General features: G+C 43.7%; 1 protein-coding gene across 3 annotated transcripts in view; it reads left to right on the forward strand.

Moving 5' to 3' along the window:
* The window catches only part of LOC147603281 (E3 UFM1-protein ligase-like protein), a 43,797-nt gene that overhangs the window by 17,925 nt on the left and 9,205 nt on the right, over positions 1 to 16,667 (forward strand). The window contains exons 5-19 of one of the 3 annotated variants that reach the window (XM_086796985.1): positions 9 to 74; positions 167 to 270; positions 362 to 455; positions 540 to 599; positions 7,136 to 7,607; positions 9,319 to 9,473; positions 9,591 to 9,656; positions 9,759 to 9,827; positions 10,154 to 10,243; positions 10,356 to 10,421; positions 10,595 to 10,641; positions 10,736 to 10,799; positions 10,909 to 10,986; positions 11,432 to 11,494; positions 11,594 to 11,686. In XM_086796985.1, the coding sequence (XP_086653111.1) occupies positions 9 to 74; positions 167 to 270; positions 362 to 455; positions 540 to 599; positions 7,136 to 7,607; positions 9,319 to 9,473; positions 9,591 to 9,656; positions 9,759 to 9,827; positions 10,154 to 10,243; positions 10,356 to 10,421; positions 10,595 to 10,641; positions 10,736 to 10,799; positions 10,909 to 10,986; positions 11,432 to 11,494; positions 11,594 to 11,686 (1,587 nt within the window). The remainder of the gene's footprint in view (positions 1 to 8; positions 75 to 166; positions 271 to 361; positions 456 to 539; positions 600 to 7,135; positions 7,608 to 9,318; positions 9,474 to 9,590; positions 9,657 to 9,758; positions 9,828 to 10,153; positions 10,244 to 10,355; positions 10,422 to 10,594; positions 10,642 to 10,735; positions 10,800 to 10,908; positions 10,987 to 11,431; positions 11,495 to 11,593; positions 11,687 to 16,667) is intronic. The other 2 variants (XM_086796986.1, XM_086796987.1) reach the window with 2 other exon arrangements.

The following is a 16,667-nucleotide window of genomic DNA, read 5'->3' on the forward strand; positions in this document are numbered from 1 at the left end:
GATCGCAGAACTCATACATCAGTTACGATATGCTTCGGAGGCTTGCGATCTCACAGCCTAAACAATTCTTGCAGGTAAGTCAATGTCAGTATATATATTGACTACGTGGATCCCTTACAGACTGAAACACCCAAAACTTGTTCTGTTTTTTTGTGCAAATGTGCAGGGAAAATACACAGATGGTGTTGCCCTGAATACTGTGTTTATACACTCGTCCTTGATCAACATGGTGGATGCAGCTGTAGAGGAGGCGATTGATGGTGGTGAATGGTATATGCATTTGATGCATTGCTCTTTTCCCTGAATAATAGTAGTTGTAGTCGATCTTCAAACGTGTGTTTGGATCTCCATTTTTGAACAGGATTGACTGTGTTTCAATTGTTCCCCCCATATTTTCGTCTGTCGACGTGGCTAAGTTGGTGTCCCTTTGTCCATGTGTTCAGAAAGCGGAAAAAGTGAGTTTTTTTGTGCTGCCTATTTTATCTTGTACTTTGTGATGTCCTGTCTGTCTGTAAATCGATGTGCTGCTACTTTTATAGCAGGAATCTAAAGCTATAAGTCTGGCAGAGACGTGTGTGATCAGTGCTGATTTCCTCAAGGTACCTTATTTTGTTCTTTTCTGCTTCTAAAGGCTATTTGAAATCTTTTCATATAATAGAAACCTGGCAGATAAAACAATGTGTTATCCTTGCAAGGTCTGGCCCTTCTCTTGTAATACTGTACCATAAATCTGCAAAATTTGTATTTAAAGCCTAGGGTGAAGGTTCCAAAAGCATCAAGATGTGAGTTGTAGAAACAAGTAAAATGACCTGGGAATGGGACATGGACTAGACCCCATGCAAGGTGAACATGAGGCAATGGTATTGTTGATGATAAAATGGAAGGTATGTGCGTTCCGAGTATACTAAGAACTCCACAGTTTGGGGGTCTCTCACTAGCAATAATAGTGGGTTGCAGTGTTGGAAAAAGCCTTCACATCCTCTGTGAAATTCAAGACCCATTGCTTAGACCATGATAAAGACCCTGTGGTGCTCCTGTGCTGCTTTATAGTCTCCCTAATTTTCTCCCAAATCCCCCTAAGGGTGTGGGCGATGTAGTCTATGTCATGTTCATGTACTTCACAGACAGATCTCTGCACAACAAGTCTGCTATATTGTGAGCTGCGAGGCTGTTAATCAGCTACTCATTGAGAGTCAGTGGGGCTTCACAGACAGATCTCTGCATCACCAAGTCGGCTCACCACTTATCTGGAGGTAAGTCGTGGTTTTAAACTTTTATGATATAATGCTCAAAATTGACAAGGGTGTCTAAAGGAAGGATAATAAGTAGACGAATAAATGGAATGAAGACCTGGTCAATCTTTCAGTATCATTCTTGTGCAATGTGCGCACCTTAGTAGGGTGGCACATGGACATGTCTCTCATTTGTAGCTGCCTTTTGGGAAAGATTAGAGGACATTTCTCTCATTTGTAGCCGCCTTTTGTAGCCGGACACTGGACAGCAGGGCCCCCATGGATCTGACAAGTGTGGACAGCTTTGTGCACCGTTGGCCATAGTTGGTATAGTTGCCACAATTGGCTAACTAGCCAAACCTACAACCAGCCAGCCCATATGCATCTACGAAAGGGCAGGTTGAGGCTCATATTAGGGAATTTAGAGTTCGGGGCTGCAGAGCCAAGACCAAGGGCTACAGGGCCAAGACCAAGGGCAGTAACGACGACATCTGGATCAACTAGAAAGCCGTTATTATGTGAGTGTTGTTATTCAGCAAGAGGACAACAAGATACGCATTGCTTCTTCGTGACGCAGGAGTTCCTATGTCAGTCACTTCAATAGCGGCTCTATTGGTGACTGAGCTAGAGTGTTTGGAGTAGAGCTAGAGCTTATTGCTGGATGAGAACTGAAGATAAGAAAAGGAGCATGGAGCAAATGTGCATCATGTGTCTGAGTGCTCCAAGTTTAGCATCTGGATCCTGCACACCTCAGCAGGGTGCCAAACGGACATGTCTTTTATTTGTAGCGGCCTTTGAAACCCGATTGGTGGATAAATGTGAACCACTAGTCTAATAAAATTACAATAGCATTAAAATGTAAAATGCCATTCACATATGCACATCAAAACAACATACATGGCAGTGACATCACATAGGGTCCCCTCCCCTCATGTAATTCTTTATTACAAAAGGAGTATTTAAATTGTAGAAGCATGAGAGTGCCCCGCAGGGTCACCAGATTTACAAGTACATGATACAAAGATGAAGTACAAAAATAGCTTCCAATAGTTCCTTCTTTGGCTTGGTCATTGGAATTCTGGAACTAAGTCCTGGTGTATGCTTTGAGGACAATCTCCAAGAGTCTCGTACATCCAAACAACCCTACCCTCATCCTCCATGTAGAAAGGCGGTATGCGCTCTTCTCTTGGATCGTGTGCCCTGTGAGGGTGAGGTCCAGAACCTCCTCATCTAGGACTCTACAGACGGTTCCTACCCAAGAGTTCCAGATAAGAGCTATGCATACACTTACTAACCTTTACCAAACTGTGGCTGTGAGTCCTCAGGTCAAGTAGATTTCGTTGTGTCTTCAATCTTGAGTTGTCGGAGAAGTCCTATAGCTTCAGATGTCTTCAAAGTCCTACACCCCAAGAGAATTTCCACTATACTGAAAGAGCTTAGGTGCTCTCCAGCACATATGCAGCGGGTTCAGTATGGTATGGAATGGTACGGCCGTTGCATGAACTGTACGGTACGGACTGTATGGACACCAGTATAGCACGTACGGGCAGGTGCAGAGATGTTGGGTTTCTACAGTGCAAAAACAGGCTAAAAACAGCGTAAAACTCATAAATGATCAGGGTAACATATTCTCATGCATAGAATAATGCAAAGAAGAGATATGAGCGAGCCTTAACCCCAAAAATATACGAGTTTTCCAAAATTGGCTTACACACAATATTCTTACCAAAACTTGTAAGCACATTAAAATATATTGTACCAAGGTCCCTACACATGTTCATTTATGTGTTGGGTGGCCTTTTAGAAGAAATTGCTCACCCTGCACATTAACGAGTGTGAACGTAGACCTTATAAATGTACCCTACTTATACTGGCTAGTGTGCTGTACCCGACTTCCTGTGAAGCTGCTGAGTAGCTGCAGTACCCGACTGCCCTAAAGTGCTCACATGTACCCTGCAGCTGTACTTGTACCTGCTGTGTTGTACCCGTCCTGTACCCAGCTGCACTCTATTGCCATACTGTACATGACCAGTATCAACAGCACCTGACTGCATTGCTGTATACCTGCTGTACATGACCATCACCTAGAGTATATTGCCACACACGGTACGTGCTGCCCCATCTGCTGTACCTGTGCTGCACCTTTTGCTGTACTTGACAGTACCTGCTGCACCTTGTACCGTTCTCAACAGTACCTGCTGCATCTCTTGCTGTACTTGACGGTACCTGCTGCACCTACTGCTGTACTTGACTGAAACGCCTGTGTATTTGCAGCCTACTTGTTGTACCAGCTGGATCTTCTATATCCACTACAGTACCTACTTCTACTTGCAGCACCTGGTACCTGCTCTTCTACAACTGTTCGTTTACTTGTCATAGCATGAGTACCTGTTTGTGTACTTGTGCTTCGAGGATCTACACCATAGCCTCTGCAAGGGAGTGAGCGGGGCTCTAGTATGAGAGGGCCTGTTCGTGTGTGGTCTCCGAATGACAGTTTCGCGTTCACTCCACTCCAAGTGTGTGAGGTTGGAGGTATGGTCATTTTGACTCTTTCAGCAAGTCCTGCATCGACATTCTACTCTGGCACACTCTTGTTTAGGTAACATGTATTCATTATTTGCATTGCATGGAACATCTGGTTGGAAATCCCTTGGAACTTTGTACATAGATTAAATACTCCAATAATATACAACAGTATTGAAGGGGCGGGTTGGCTTGTTCGCGGCTCTAGTGGTGGTGTACTGTGCAGTCTCTATCTTCGCAGTGCTATCTTGAGCAATGTTGTGTACTTTCAGTTATCTGTTGCATTGTTGTTGGTTCATATTTAAGTGTTGACGAGGAGTTGTTTACAAGAGGGAGGGACGTTCACACCTAACGGGTGATATTACAATCAATCTTGCTATAACAAGCAGAGCCTTAGAGCTTGTCCAAGACATCATAAATCCTTAGTATGGGAAACCGATTCTTGATGGTTATCTTGTTAAGAGCTCTATAGTCAAGCCAATGAGGTGATAGCTCAAGTGGTAAAGGTGTTTATCTAGGACTAGGAGGTCCTAGTTTCAAAACCCTACAAGGTGCTTCCTTGGCGGCACTGCTTAACGGGCGTGCATAGAAGCATAACCCCATCTTCCTTTGTATTCGAATGATCATGAATGAAGTGTGTTCAATTGCACTCTCTCTCTTTCTCTGTGTATTCTTTGTGTGTGTGTTCATTGTGTCTCTACTAAAGGCTTTTGCCTTCAACATTGGTTAGCTCCTGTATATTATCTTCTCTGTTTTTTTGCACCCAATTTTCAGTTGTGAATCCATTTTGAGGTCCACTCTATTTGCTCAATTTTGTGTTGTGAAGGCCACTTGATTTAGCAAATATTTACACTACTTATGAATGTACCACAAGACAACCATAGCAAGTCATGTAGAGTCACACTCATCATCAATAAATGAGTGGTGTTTGTGGTGTGACGCTGGATAAAAAAGTGCCTGCAGGTGGTGAAAAACGATAACTACGGGAAGATCTTGGGCCTAAGGCCAGTTGAAAAAAAGAGAGCTATATAGTCAACACACATGATATGACCCATCCTTCTTTTGTACTAACAATACCAATAAGCAAAATGGCGAAAAGCTCGGTCATATGAGTTCCTTCTCAAGGAGCTCATTCACTTGGTCATAATCTCCTCTTGTTGGCTTGCACTTACATGTGGTAAGCAAGCCTATTCGATGGGGAATTGCCAAGAATTGAAAGTAACACCCCCAAATTGGGGCGATACTATGAGAGTGATGACACAAATGCAGCCATTCTAATCCACTATAATGGGTACTAGGCAACTGCGATCGTAGATGGAGTAGGAGTGAGCATTATTACCAAGAGGTGTTGGGAAAAAATGGGGTAAACTAGGGAAAAAATGGGGTAAACTAGCTTTAGAACGAACGGAGCCTATCGTGTGAAAATGGCCGACGGAACCTTTTGCAAGGCCCATTGTAGGTTTGCAAAAAGCCCAATTGAAAATATTTTTGTTCTGATATCACCATACATTCATAGGGGATGAAGTGAATGAAAAGAGGAAGGAACATAGGTCAAGAGTAGACAAGGAGGAAGAGAGGAGATGGAAGGTGAAGAGGAGGAGATGGAAGCAAAAAAATCCCCCCAAAAATGAAACAAACAAAACTTGAAATTTGGGCAGAACTACCTTAGTGCAAAGGTTTTGAGGTTTTATAGATAGAGGAGGAGGAGAGGAGTTGGAAGGTGATGAGGAAGATATGGACGAAAACCAAGAAAACCCAAAAAATAAATAAATAAAAGAAACCTGAAATTTGGGCGAAACTGCCCTATTGTAGAGGTTTTAAGGTTTTGTAAAAACGTTTCGAAGTTTCGAGGTTTCGAATGGACGAAACACGTTTTTTTGTGACTATGCATGGAACTGCCTTGATACGGTATTTGGTGATAAGGGAGAGCACCAAAAAATAAGCCTAAAAATTCAATTCTTTTGCCCTAAAATGGAGTACAATCAACATTTTCTAGCTATTTAAGAAACATGGAAGCATAATGCCCGACAACTAGTGAGTGCGGGGTCCCTAGTTGATAATGAGGATGCATAGCTATTTTGCTGAATAGTACACCAGGGAATTTGGTACACTTTTATTAATGTTAAAAATCTACCCAATACAACCCTTGTGAAATTCAGTCTTCTCTCATGGAAGAAGACAAGGGGCTGAAGGGAACCTGTACATCGTCCTTAGAGCATGTATTCTTGCTTAGGACAAAGGTAAAGTGTAACTATTGTGGCAAACTAGAACACTTTATTAATAATGCTCGGAGGACTTCCATGATGCTCATGTATTGGAAGATAACATGGAAAAGATGTCTCTCCATGTGGAGAGTGCGAGCACTTGCTGTAAAATGTGTTGTAAAGAGCATAGCTTCACTTTCATGCTCTCACTTTTGGTGCAATGATGTCCTGTCGTAGGTGAAGGTGGCCAAAGTCCTAGATTTGAGGCACTAGGGTGGGCTGTTCAAGCCACGAGCTTGGAACATAAGTCCTAGCACGTATCAAGTGCCATGAAATTTCATCACCAAGGGGGAGTGTTGGAAATTTGGTGATTGAGATGGAACATATCTCATTACAATAGGTTTTGTGAATGGCTTTTGACTCGAAGGTTGTTTAGTAGGAGGTGAATGTGAAAGGGAAAAAGGCATGCACATGGGCCTTCACATGGTTTTTGTGGGGTGGATGGAGTATGCTTACACATGGAGTGTGTATATCTCAAGGAGATGCATGTGCGCATTGAACACGTAGAAAGTTATAAAGCGTTGTCCTTGGAAGATCTCATTTGAAGAGAATGACTAATGTCATGATGTTGATCTTGTGAGTCTTATCTCTTCTTCATTTGTGTACTTGTTTATCATTAGGCTCTTAATCTAGATTTGCTAATCTCAAGCCTATACCCACCATGATTTTGCACATGTTTCTTGTGCTAATTAAAACACATTCAGGATCGAGGATATTTTTACTTGCACATGTACTGGTCCTTGTTATCGATATAAGTGAGTAGGGACATCTCTTGCAGTGTTAGAACACCATCCTTAGTGGCCAAAGGTGTCCCTTAGAGAGCCCCCCCTTTTTCTCTTTGCCCAAGTAGAGATCCTGCTAATCAATCGACATGTCCAGAGCCCACGCGTATCCCTCAGAAAGCCCTTGGTTGACTATTCTCATCAGAAACAGTCAGTCAGTCTGCTTTGAGGCTATTTTTTTGGGAGACACTCTTAATGCAGTTATTGATGACAATGGAATATTTTCTTGCTCCTTGAAACACAGGTGTCAGATATCTCAATTTTATGTGTGAAGGAAGTGTTCTTTCCTTGTGTTGAAGCTTTGTATTGCTCAAGGCATCCTTGCCTTTTCCAGGTTTTGTCAGAGAAACTGGAGACTGAAGTCAAAGAGCTAGCCAAGATGTCCACAGTTGTAGATACAGTGACACGTGCAAGTCAGCTTGCTTCAAAGGGGAATAGTTCTGATCCTGGGAGTGGTATCTCCACTGCAGCAGCTTCTGTAGATGATAAGGAAGTAAGCCATAAAGGAAATGGTTCACAAGGAAAAGCTGGTAAAAGGAAAGGAGATGGTGTAGTCTCTGCAAAGACCACAGTGCTTGAAACTGCGGAAGATGAATACGTTTCTGGAAAGGGATCAAGAGGAAAGAAGAAGGGTGGAAAAGCTAAAGGTGGAAGTCATCCTTCAATTGCAGGAGTTGGATCTTCCAACAAAGGAGGCAAGGGAAATATAGAAAGACCAGTTTCACGCGAGAATGAACTGCTATCGGAAGAGCATATTGCAACCCGGGTTCTCGAACTTTTTCCAGAACTTGAAGGTGCTGGTACAGGTATGTGTGGTTGTCTGTTGCAAGTCCTTAAGCGTCCATAACTTTTGTGTATTTCTGTTTGCAACACCTTTCTGAATCTGCACATACTGACTTTGATTGTGCTTCTATTTAATTGTTTGCAAACATCCGCTTGCAGTAAGGGACACTCCAGTTACTCCACATTGAGGCCAGGTGAGAGATGGCATCCACATGAGAGAACCAAGAGCTGGGAGTATGCAAGATATGTGATGCATGTCAAGACTGAGGAGCACATTACCCCCGATGCTGAGCATATCAGTACGTCAGAGGCGGCTTTCATTACCTTTTCAGATAGGGTTTGGCACTCTCTGACAAGTCATAGAGTATGAGGACCAGAAATGTGAGGCACTATTCCTGTATGAGATAAAGAGGCATAGGGGGATAAAGGTGGAAATAGTTAGGTGGGTTTAGGTGGTGGGGGTTAGTGATCAGGGGGATCTGATGGAGATGAGGAAAGTCAAACATTCATCATATGGTTCTTTAGAATTTGGCCAGCACTGAGCTAGAGAGCCAGATGCTGGAATGGTCATCCTTCTAGGGATCGTCTCAACTTCCACTATGAGCAGTCTTTGTCATGATCTTCAGACAGTGGTCAGCAAGACCACATGCATCCACAGTTGGAATGTGGCTCCCTCTATGGATCAGAATCTGAAAGCTTTACATCATAGGGTTAGGCAAGTCTTTAAGATTTTGAGATTAGACCTACACTTTTCCTTCAAATTTGTTAAAACACCAAAGCACCAGAAACTTTGCATGTGTTAAATCTCCAAAGATACATGAACGTCCATTATAGGCACATAGCTATACTTTTATTTTCTATTTTCCATTGTTGTTTTCAAACTAAGCAACACAAATCCATAACACTTGCATACAAACTTAACCCCCTGCTTGATCCAGCCAAGATTTCCTACTACTTGCTTTGTACTGGCTGCCTCATAATGCAGGTTATTTCTGCATCCACCCAACTGGTCATAGGGCCTTTCCATTCATTCTCTAGCTCCTTGACTGTACTCACGTCAATTTCCACTCTACACACTGGCTCACTGTTGGGCTCCTAATTCCACCATCAAGTTTGCCACCCTGTGCATAGACTTCCTCCAGTTCTGTGTACATGGGTGGTCAACCTTCTGGGTAAAATGCTCTTTGTGGCCACTCCTCAGACCTTCGCACAGTGTCCCCAAACTTATCACCAAAGTGCCTTATCATTGCTATATATGGTCCAATTTCCAAGCTGAGTAGCCATCAGTCTGTGACTTAACGCATGACAAGGCACCCTTAGCTAGCTCGGCAGCCCTTCTTGTCAGGGGATTCCCTACTCTTCAAATTCTCCAGGCTTCCTTTTTGCTAGCACCTTGGCCTTCTGCTCCCCCCCCCAGATTTATGCTTCCTGTGCAAGCTCAGTCTCCATCCCGTTTCAGGCTTCTCCTGCCTTTTCCCACTGCATAAGGCCACCTGTGTCCCCTGCTATTTTGGACAGCTAATAATGTCCTGAACTCGTCTGGATCAAGATCCTCCTGGAAGAATATGTTTCATTGTTTTCTGATGGCACATTTGAAGTCGGAAGTTTGTTGTCTTGGAAGTTTCCCTGGTTGCGTTTCCTTGTTTCTACCTGACGTGTAATAGTGATGTGGCAAAAGTCAAAAACATCTTTCTCATTGGATTTTCATTCTGTATTTTTGTTTGCTTTGCGCAGATGAGGAGGGTGTTGGCGTGCTATCTAAAGCCATTGCTGCTCACTTAAAGCCTGCAGTCATTTCCACCTGGGAAAAGGTTAAGCAAGCTTCCTTCACTGCAGCCGCTGAAGAGAGGCGTCATCGTGCAGACACTTTGCAGAGGAAAACCGATGAGGTGCGTGAACGCAAAGTCCTGCATTAATCTGCTAATGAGTATTTTCAAAGGTCTTTTTATGGTTAAGTGCACAGCTCATAATGCGGCTCATGAACTCAACACTTGTCTGTTTGGCAGTTGTATGCAAGCTTGCAGCTTTTTACAAAAGCTCTGGATCTGTTTGATGATGATCATGTGACTTTGGTAGGTGTAGTCTTCTTGAGACAAAAGTTAGCATTATTATTTATGCTTTTCTGATCAAGCCATTCGACTAACCTTTTATTTCTTTTCCCTTGATGATTTCAGGCTGCCCTTCATAGGCATTTGCTGCGGACAACTGCATCTGAACTTTCTGACGCCATATTGCAAACCCAAGTATGTTGGAATGATAAATCTCAAGTGGTTCTTTTAAAGTTCTACTTATGTACATGCATACATAAATACATACATGCATTCATAAATACATACATGCATGCATAAATATGTATGTATGCATGCTCATACATACGTGCATACATACACACTTTTATGTACGGGTAGCGAAAGCTTGGGACTAAAACACGAGTGTGTTGGAATCTCAAACGAGGAATTTTGCATTGGAATATATCCATCAAACCCTGCAAAAACATCAGTACACTTGTCTGATTTTGTTGCTTCTAGTTGATGGACAAGCTTCTGTATACTCATCATGATCATGTCAGGATCTTGAAAAAAGATTAGACAATGGGGATACATTCACGGACTTGTCAAGCAGTACAATGCCCTTGAGTACTTCTCAAAAACTTTTTCTGGTATTTGACTTTCCTCCTGTGTTGTAAATGCTCAGAAAAGCTTTCATTTAGTCACTCTACAAATTACTCTTGATGTTAATGTGAAGGAAGTCCGCATGTTTATCTTGTGCAGGCTAAGGGTTTGAATGGGTTGTTATCAACGAAGTCCATAAAAATGGTGGAAGCGCTAGATGGCAAGGTAGGGTCACAATGATGTGTTGTTTGGCAAGACAGCATGTGCACGCACGTGCGAGCACATATACACACACGTGTGTGTGTGTGTGTGTGTGTGTTTGTAGTTCCAAAAATTCCACAAGGCAGAGAACCATTATGCGTTCTAATTTTTTATTTTATGTTTTCTTTGTATTAAAGACTGTTGGGGAGTTTGATCTGGCTTTGCAAGAGGTTGCCGAGGAGTGGTAACCTCCTTATCTTTTGCACAAAGGTCTTGTTTTGTGCTCCCTTGTTCATCATGTGAACTGATGGTTCTGACATGCTGGCTTTTGGATCCAGTGGTTTGCGCTTGAAGAAGCTAGACAAGAAAGCAGAAAGAGCCCTTTTATTGTCTTATCGAAAGGTAGTAAAGGAACTGAATGGTGACTTGCGTTTAGAAAGCAAGCTTGATGAGGTGATCAAGCTTTTTCTTGCCTGTTTGAGGTTACTATCTTTGTTTCTTTTTGCTGCAGGGACTGACTTCAGAAATAGAGAAAGAGAGTGACCCAGTAGCTCTTCTGCCAAAAGTTGTAGCATTGTTGTTTGCACAGGTAAAAATGAGCACTTGCATTTCACGAGCTCCTTAAACTGTTATAAGCATAGCTATGTGAAACAACTGAAACACAGGAATTTGGGCTTGAAACGGCCGTTTCGGGGGTTTACAGGCTGGAAATGGCCGTTTCCATTGCCGAAATGGTGTGCTTTGGCCATTTCAACCATTTCCCCCACAACACCAACCGTTTTCCCTGCAAAACCCCCAGTTTCAGGCTGGTAGTAGCTTTTATTTTGCTCTTTCTTTTCATCAACATCCTTGTCCTCTCCTTATTTCTTACAGCTCAGTGTGTTTCTCTTCCTCTTCTTCTTCCCTGATTTGCATCTCCCTTGCTGACGCTTCCCCGTTTCAGTCCCCTTAAAAAATGCTGTTTCCCGTTGCTATCAATATGTCGTAAGGCAATAACTGATTTCTTTCTTTTCCCCCCTGTTTCTGTTGAGAAGGTTTTTAACAAAGCTTTGCAAGCTCCTGGAAGAACCATTGCTGCTGCTATCAACCGGTTACAGGTTTGCATGACTTATTTTGTGCATTTGGCCATATGTGTAAGAGACTTGTTTGTGGCTGAGCTCTAATATCTAGGATGTGATGATGTTTTTGGGACTCAGAATGGGATCTCAGATGCTGCTTACACGATGTTACTGGAGTACCAGTCTGCTACTGTTGCGCTGCTTTCAATGATGTCAACTTCAACTCCTGGGGTGTGTACAGTGTGGTTATTTTTATAATAAGGAATGAGGGTACAAAAAGAATACTTAATAAGAGAGAGAATGATTTTTTTCCGCAGGTTGGAGGTGGCTTTGTAGCAAAGATACACATTTTGAGGAGAATGCCTGAGATGCATTACATTTTCTTGTTGCAAGCCTCTTTATCTTGTAGCAGTTTCTATGAACACAGTACAACCAAGAAGAAGAGATGGAGATGAGAAATGCTAAAATAGCAATGCAGCAGATGGCTGCAATTCCTTTATTGTGTAGTTCGGACTGGAGCCTAGATCACTGCTTGGGAAAGGGTGGATGTGAGTGCTATATGGAGCTTTTCTTTGCTGCTGACTTTGTGAATTGGGAGGAGTTAGGGACTTTTATTGGGGCCCCAGGCTGTGTACAAAGGATGGAGTTGCTATTGGCTTATTGAGTGGCTCCACGCGTTCACACTGCACTTTGTCTGTCCAGTTTTGTGCAAGTCCACTCTCATAAGCCACAGGTGGCATGTTGACCCTCCCCCGGCCAAAGTGGCCAGAGAGAGATTATGGAGATTATGGTTATGGGAGGGCCAACCACCGATGAGAGTGCAGTTGGATCTGGGCAAGTGGCAATGGCACGATGACCCATAGGATGCCCCCGACATCCCTGTTTTGAGTATAAAGTCCATCTTGACAGCATGATTCAGATGCCAGGGGTTGATAGTATGCTAGCGGCATCAGTACATTGGCAGAGGGAGGAAATCCCCGTGCATTTCCTCCGGGATTTTTGGAAACGGCTGTGGGACCATAGTAGCGGGAAACGCCCCAAAACGCCATATTTTTGGGCCTAAACACCGAAACAAAATGTCCGAAACTCTGAAACGTTTCGAAACTCTGAAACGTTTCGAAACTCGAAACGGCTAGGGGAAACGTTTCCTTCCCCAAGAATTTTCCTATATATAGTTCTTTTGAGTTTCTTTTGGATGAGATGACTCTTTCTTGATAGCTTTGAAAAGACCAACTCCATCTTAGCCTTCTCTATACTTTAAAGGCTTAGTAAATCTGATGATTAAAGTCCCATCTCTCTTGTTCATGATCTCTCTTTCCCCCTCTCTAGTCTCATATGCTGACTTGGTTTTTCCGTTTCCGTTTCCATTTCTGTTTCAGCCCCCTTAAAAAAATCTGTTTCCATTTCCGTTTCTGTTTCTGTTCTCGTTTCCGTTTCCGTTTCCCATAACTGTGTGGGACAGCTTCCGGCCACGGAAAATTACTCTTTTCCTTTGGCAGATAGCTCACAGGAGCTTGGCAGTGGGCATTTGTCTAGCAGCTGGAGGTCAGCCGGCGCTCTGTTCTAGGTGTGGACACCCTCAGGAGTCTCTGCATCATTGCCTTTGGGATTGTCCCAAGGCGCAGCAGGTATGGCAGAGGATCCTCCACAGCTTCATCTTGGACCAGGCATCTGCCTGCACCATTACCTAGGGGGTGGTTGCCTGGGCCTCTGAGTTAGCACCAGCCCTTGCAGATGAGGTGACATGACAGGGCCTCACCCTTCTCCTTTCTCACCTGCAGGATCACGGCAGCCCAATTTTCAGCAGCTGCAGAGGGGAGGAGTACCACAGGCACCTGCCAGAGATGGGAGATCATTAGTAGCATTGCAGAAACGCCGAGGGGCTTTTATGTAGATCTGGAGCAGCGGTCCTTTCCTCAGGGTTAGAGACAATAAGGTCACTTGGCATTACAGGCCACATGTTTGGATGCTAATCCCCCCCCCCCCTTCCCTCCCTCCCTCCCCTGCTGCCCCCGCCGCCCGCCTCCCATTGTATGAGATAACCTTCCTCTGAGAGCGGCCAACCACTGAGGAAAAACCTGTGTGTCCCCATCTGTTTTTCTGGTCTCCTCACGTGATTGAGACTAGGTCATGTACCTAGCCGTTTCCTCTGGATTTTGCAACTAATGGAAGGATCTTTTCTTGGGGGAAAAAAAAGTCTACTCTCATAAGCCATTAGTTTTCTTATTAGATCCTTGATTGATGTCGAGGGTTTTTTTGAGGCTGCTAAAAAAAGGCTTCTTTGGCTTAAAACAAAGCAAGCTGAGACTTTTGGCAATGTGAATTTTTCACACCCCTCCTTGACTCTACTGGAAGAATACACAATAGCAAAAGCTGGATTGACACAATACAAAGCACTAAATTGCAAAAAGAAGTGGAGAGTAAACAATACGAGTGCTTGCAAAAACTTGATTACAAATTGATGGTGTCCACCCACCCATGTGCTCTGGGTAAGGAGCTTTGATGGCGATCTAGACAGACTCTGGACGAACGATGTCTTGCTTACAAGAGTGCTTGAACACAATGAACTCAATGATAAACTACGGTTGCCAAACCAGTCTATATATAGTACCGAGGGTCGGCATGGACGTAGGTAGGCCATGTCGCGGCCAACGCATGACTTGGTCCAAAAGGACTCCCACGGCCATTTGAGACCGTTTGGATCCTCAAACGGATCCTGCAACCTGAGAAGTGTCCCCCCGGTTTGCTGATGCGGTCACATAGCCCACACAAGCATGCATCCTACTTGGCAGAGTGCCAAGTCTACATAAGCCGTCTCCTAACCAATTGGCCACACTTGGCCGCCATCCACCAGTGTCTAAACTAGGAACTATCGGGTGCTCCAGTGCTCACCACAACGGCTACTCCTCATTAAGGGGGACTTAAAAATAGAGCACATCGGTCATCTGCAGAAACAACACGAGGGTGGAGCATTGAGCAGATGCTTTACCAACACCCCCCCTCAATCTCCACCCGTAGGTGAACTAGCAATGCAGAGTCGATGAAGATGGCGCTCCAAAAAATCTCCCCCAAAGCCTTTGTGAAAATGTTTGCACAATTTTGTGTCGTTGGGCAGTAGACAAGTTCTTGGCAATAGCCATGCAACTCTGATTGTCGCACAACAACATTGTCGCTCCCTTTTGAGCAACACCCATGTCTCTCCTCGACCAAATTGCTTCACATGAAGCAAAGCATGGTGCTTTGTGCTTAGCCTCTGTAGAAGAAAGTGCCATTGTAGTTGCTTCTTGCTAATCCAGGATGCAATTGTAGACCCAAAAAGAAAACAGTAACCAAAACCAGATTTCGTGCTATCACAATCTCCTGCCTAATCTAAGTCACAAAATCGAGTCAAAGAATTTTCCGATTTGTAAGTGATGCCATACCCAATGGTACCTTTGATGTATTTCAACACTTGCATCTCAAACTTCCAATGGTTCTCTCGGGGCTGATTTGAGAACCTTTAAAGCGACCAATTGCAAAGCTGATGTCAGGCCGTGTATTGCATAGGAAGATCAAACTCCCCACCAACTTCGTGTACTCCTTCATATCCACAAGTGAAGAAGCATCTTCAACAGAAAACTTTGCATCAACCTCCATGGGTGTAACCACTGACTTGCACTCAGCCATGCTCCTTCAAAATTTCTCTTGCATACTTTTGTTGAGAAATGAAGATTCCATCTGACTCTTGCCAGACCTCTATCCCCAAACAGAAATGCATAAGCCCAAGGTGTGTCATATCAAATTCTGAACTCAAGATCTCCTATGTCTGCTGGATCTTCTCTTCATGGTTCCCTATCATAATGAGGTCATCCACATATAGGACAATGATCATGTACCTGCCATATACAAATTTGCATTTGATGGCCATTTAGCAAGAGCAATACAAAGAAAGCATCTATCCGTTGGTACCTTGCTCAAGGGACTTGTTTTAGCCCGTACAATGCCTTCCGGAGTTTGCACACTTTGTTTTTTGAATCGGGTATCTCAAACCTAGGTGGCTACGCCACATAAAACTCCTCCTTGAGATGGCCATTTAGAAAAGTTGGCTTCACATCCATTTGCAATACTGGCCACTTCCCATGAGCGGCCAAGGCACGTACTATACAAATAATGATCAATCTAGCTGTGGGGGAGAATGTCTCCTGAAAGTTGAACCCTTCGACCTGTGCAAAACCCTTCGCTATGAGCCTTGCCTTGTACTTATCCAATGTACCATCAGACTTCTACTTGGCCTTCCAAACCCACTTCGTGCCAGTAACCTTCTATTTTGCAGGACGATCCACAAGATCCCAAGTGTGGTTTCTCAAAATTGAGTCAAACTTTGACTCCATGGCCCCTCTCCGATTTGGATCTACTACTGGTGCCTCCAAGCTAGCTGGCTCCTTTACTTTCATTATCTCAGCCATCAAGGCCATATTGAAAATGTGAGCGGAGGCCCTCCTCTTTTCTCTTGGATTTGCGAACAGTTGTTGGCTCTTCTGCGATTGCCAGTGGAGCTTTGCCATTTAAGAGCTACTTTACCCATTTAGGATCTTATGAGGTGTTGCAAGCTTCTCTTCTTCATCATCGGAAGAATCCACCTCTTGTGGAGTTGGTAACGTCATTCGTGGTTGTGTGAGTTGGGCTACTTCTTCGTTGAAGGATAGTATGGACGGAGCTCTCTCCTTGATGTGGTTGTTCCTCGAACACCACATCACAACTGACAATTATCTTCTTTTCCTCAGAGTTGTATAGTTAGTAACCCTTTGACTCTGTATTGTACGCCAAGAAGATACACTTTCTACTCTTGGAATTCCACTTGGTTCTAGATGAGTCTGGAACATGCACAAAACAGTCACAAACAAATGTCCTGAAATATGCAAGTGAGGGTTTCTTACCTGAATAAGCTTCTTGAGGTAACATGCCCTTCACTGCCTTTGTGTAACTCTTGTTAAGGATTTGCACTGCAGTGTTAATTGCCTTGGCCCAAAAAGAATTCTATAATCCTTTGTCTTTGAGCATACTCCACACCATCTCTACCACTATGCGATTCTTGCGCTCTGCAACCTCATTTTGTTGCGGATTATGAACAATTGTCAACTCTCTCTTGATCCCGTACTGCTTGTGGAAAGCATTGAACTCAGTTGATGTGAATTCTCCTCCTTGATCTGTTCAAAACTTCTTCAGCCTTTTT

Source organism: Cibotium barometz, chromosome 64 (genome assembly GCF_041138505.1).
Source record: "Cibotium barometz isolate CiBa-2024 chromosome 64, ASM4113850v1, whole genome shotgun sequence".
NCBI lineage: Eukaryota > Viridiplantae > Streptophyta > Polypodiopsida > Cyatheales > Cibotiaceae > Cibotium > Cibotium barometz.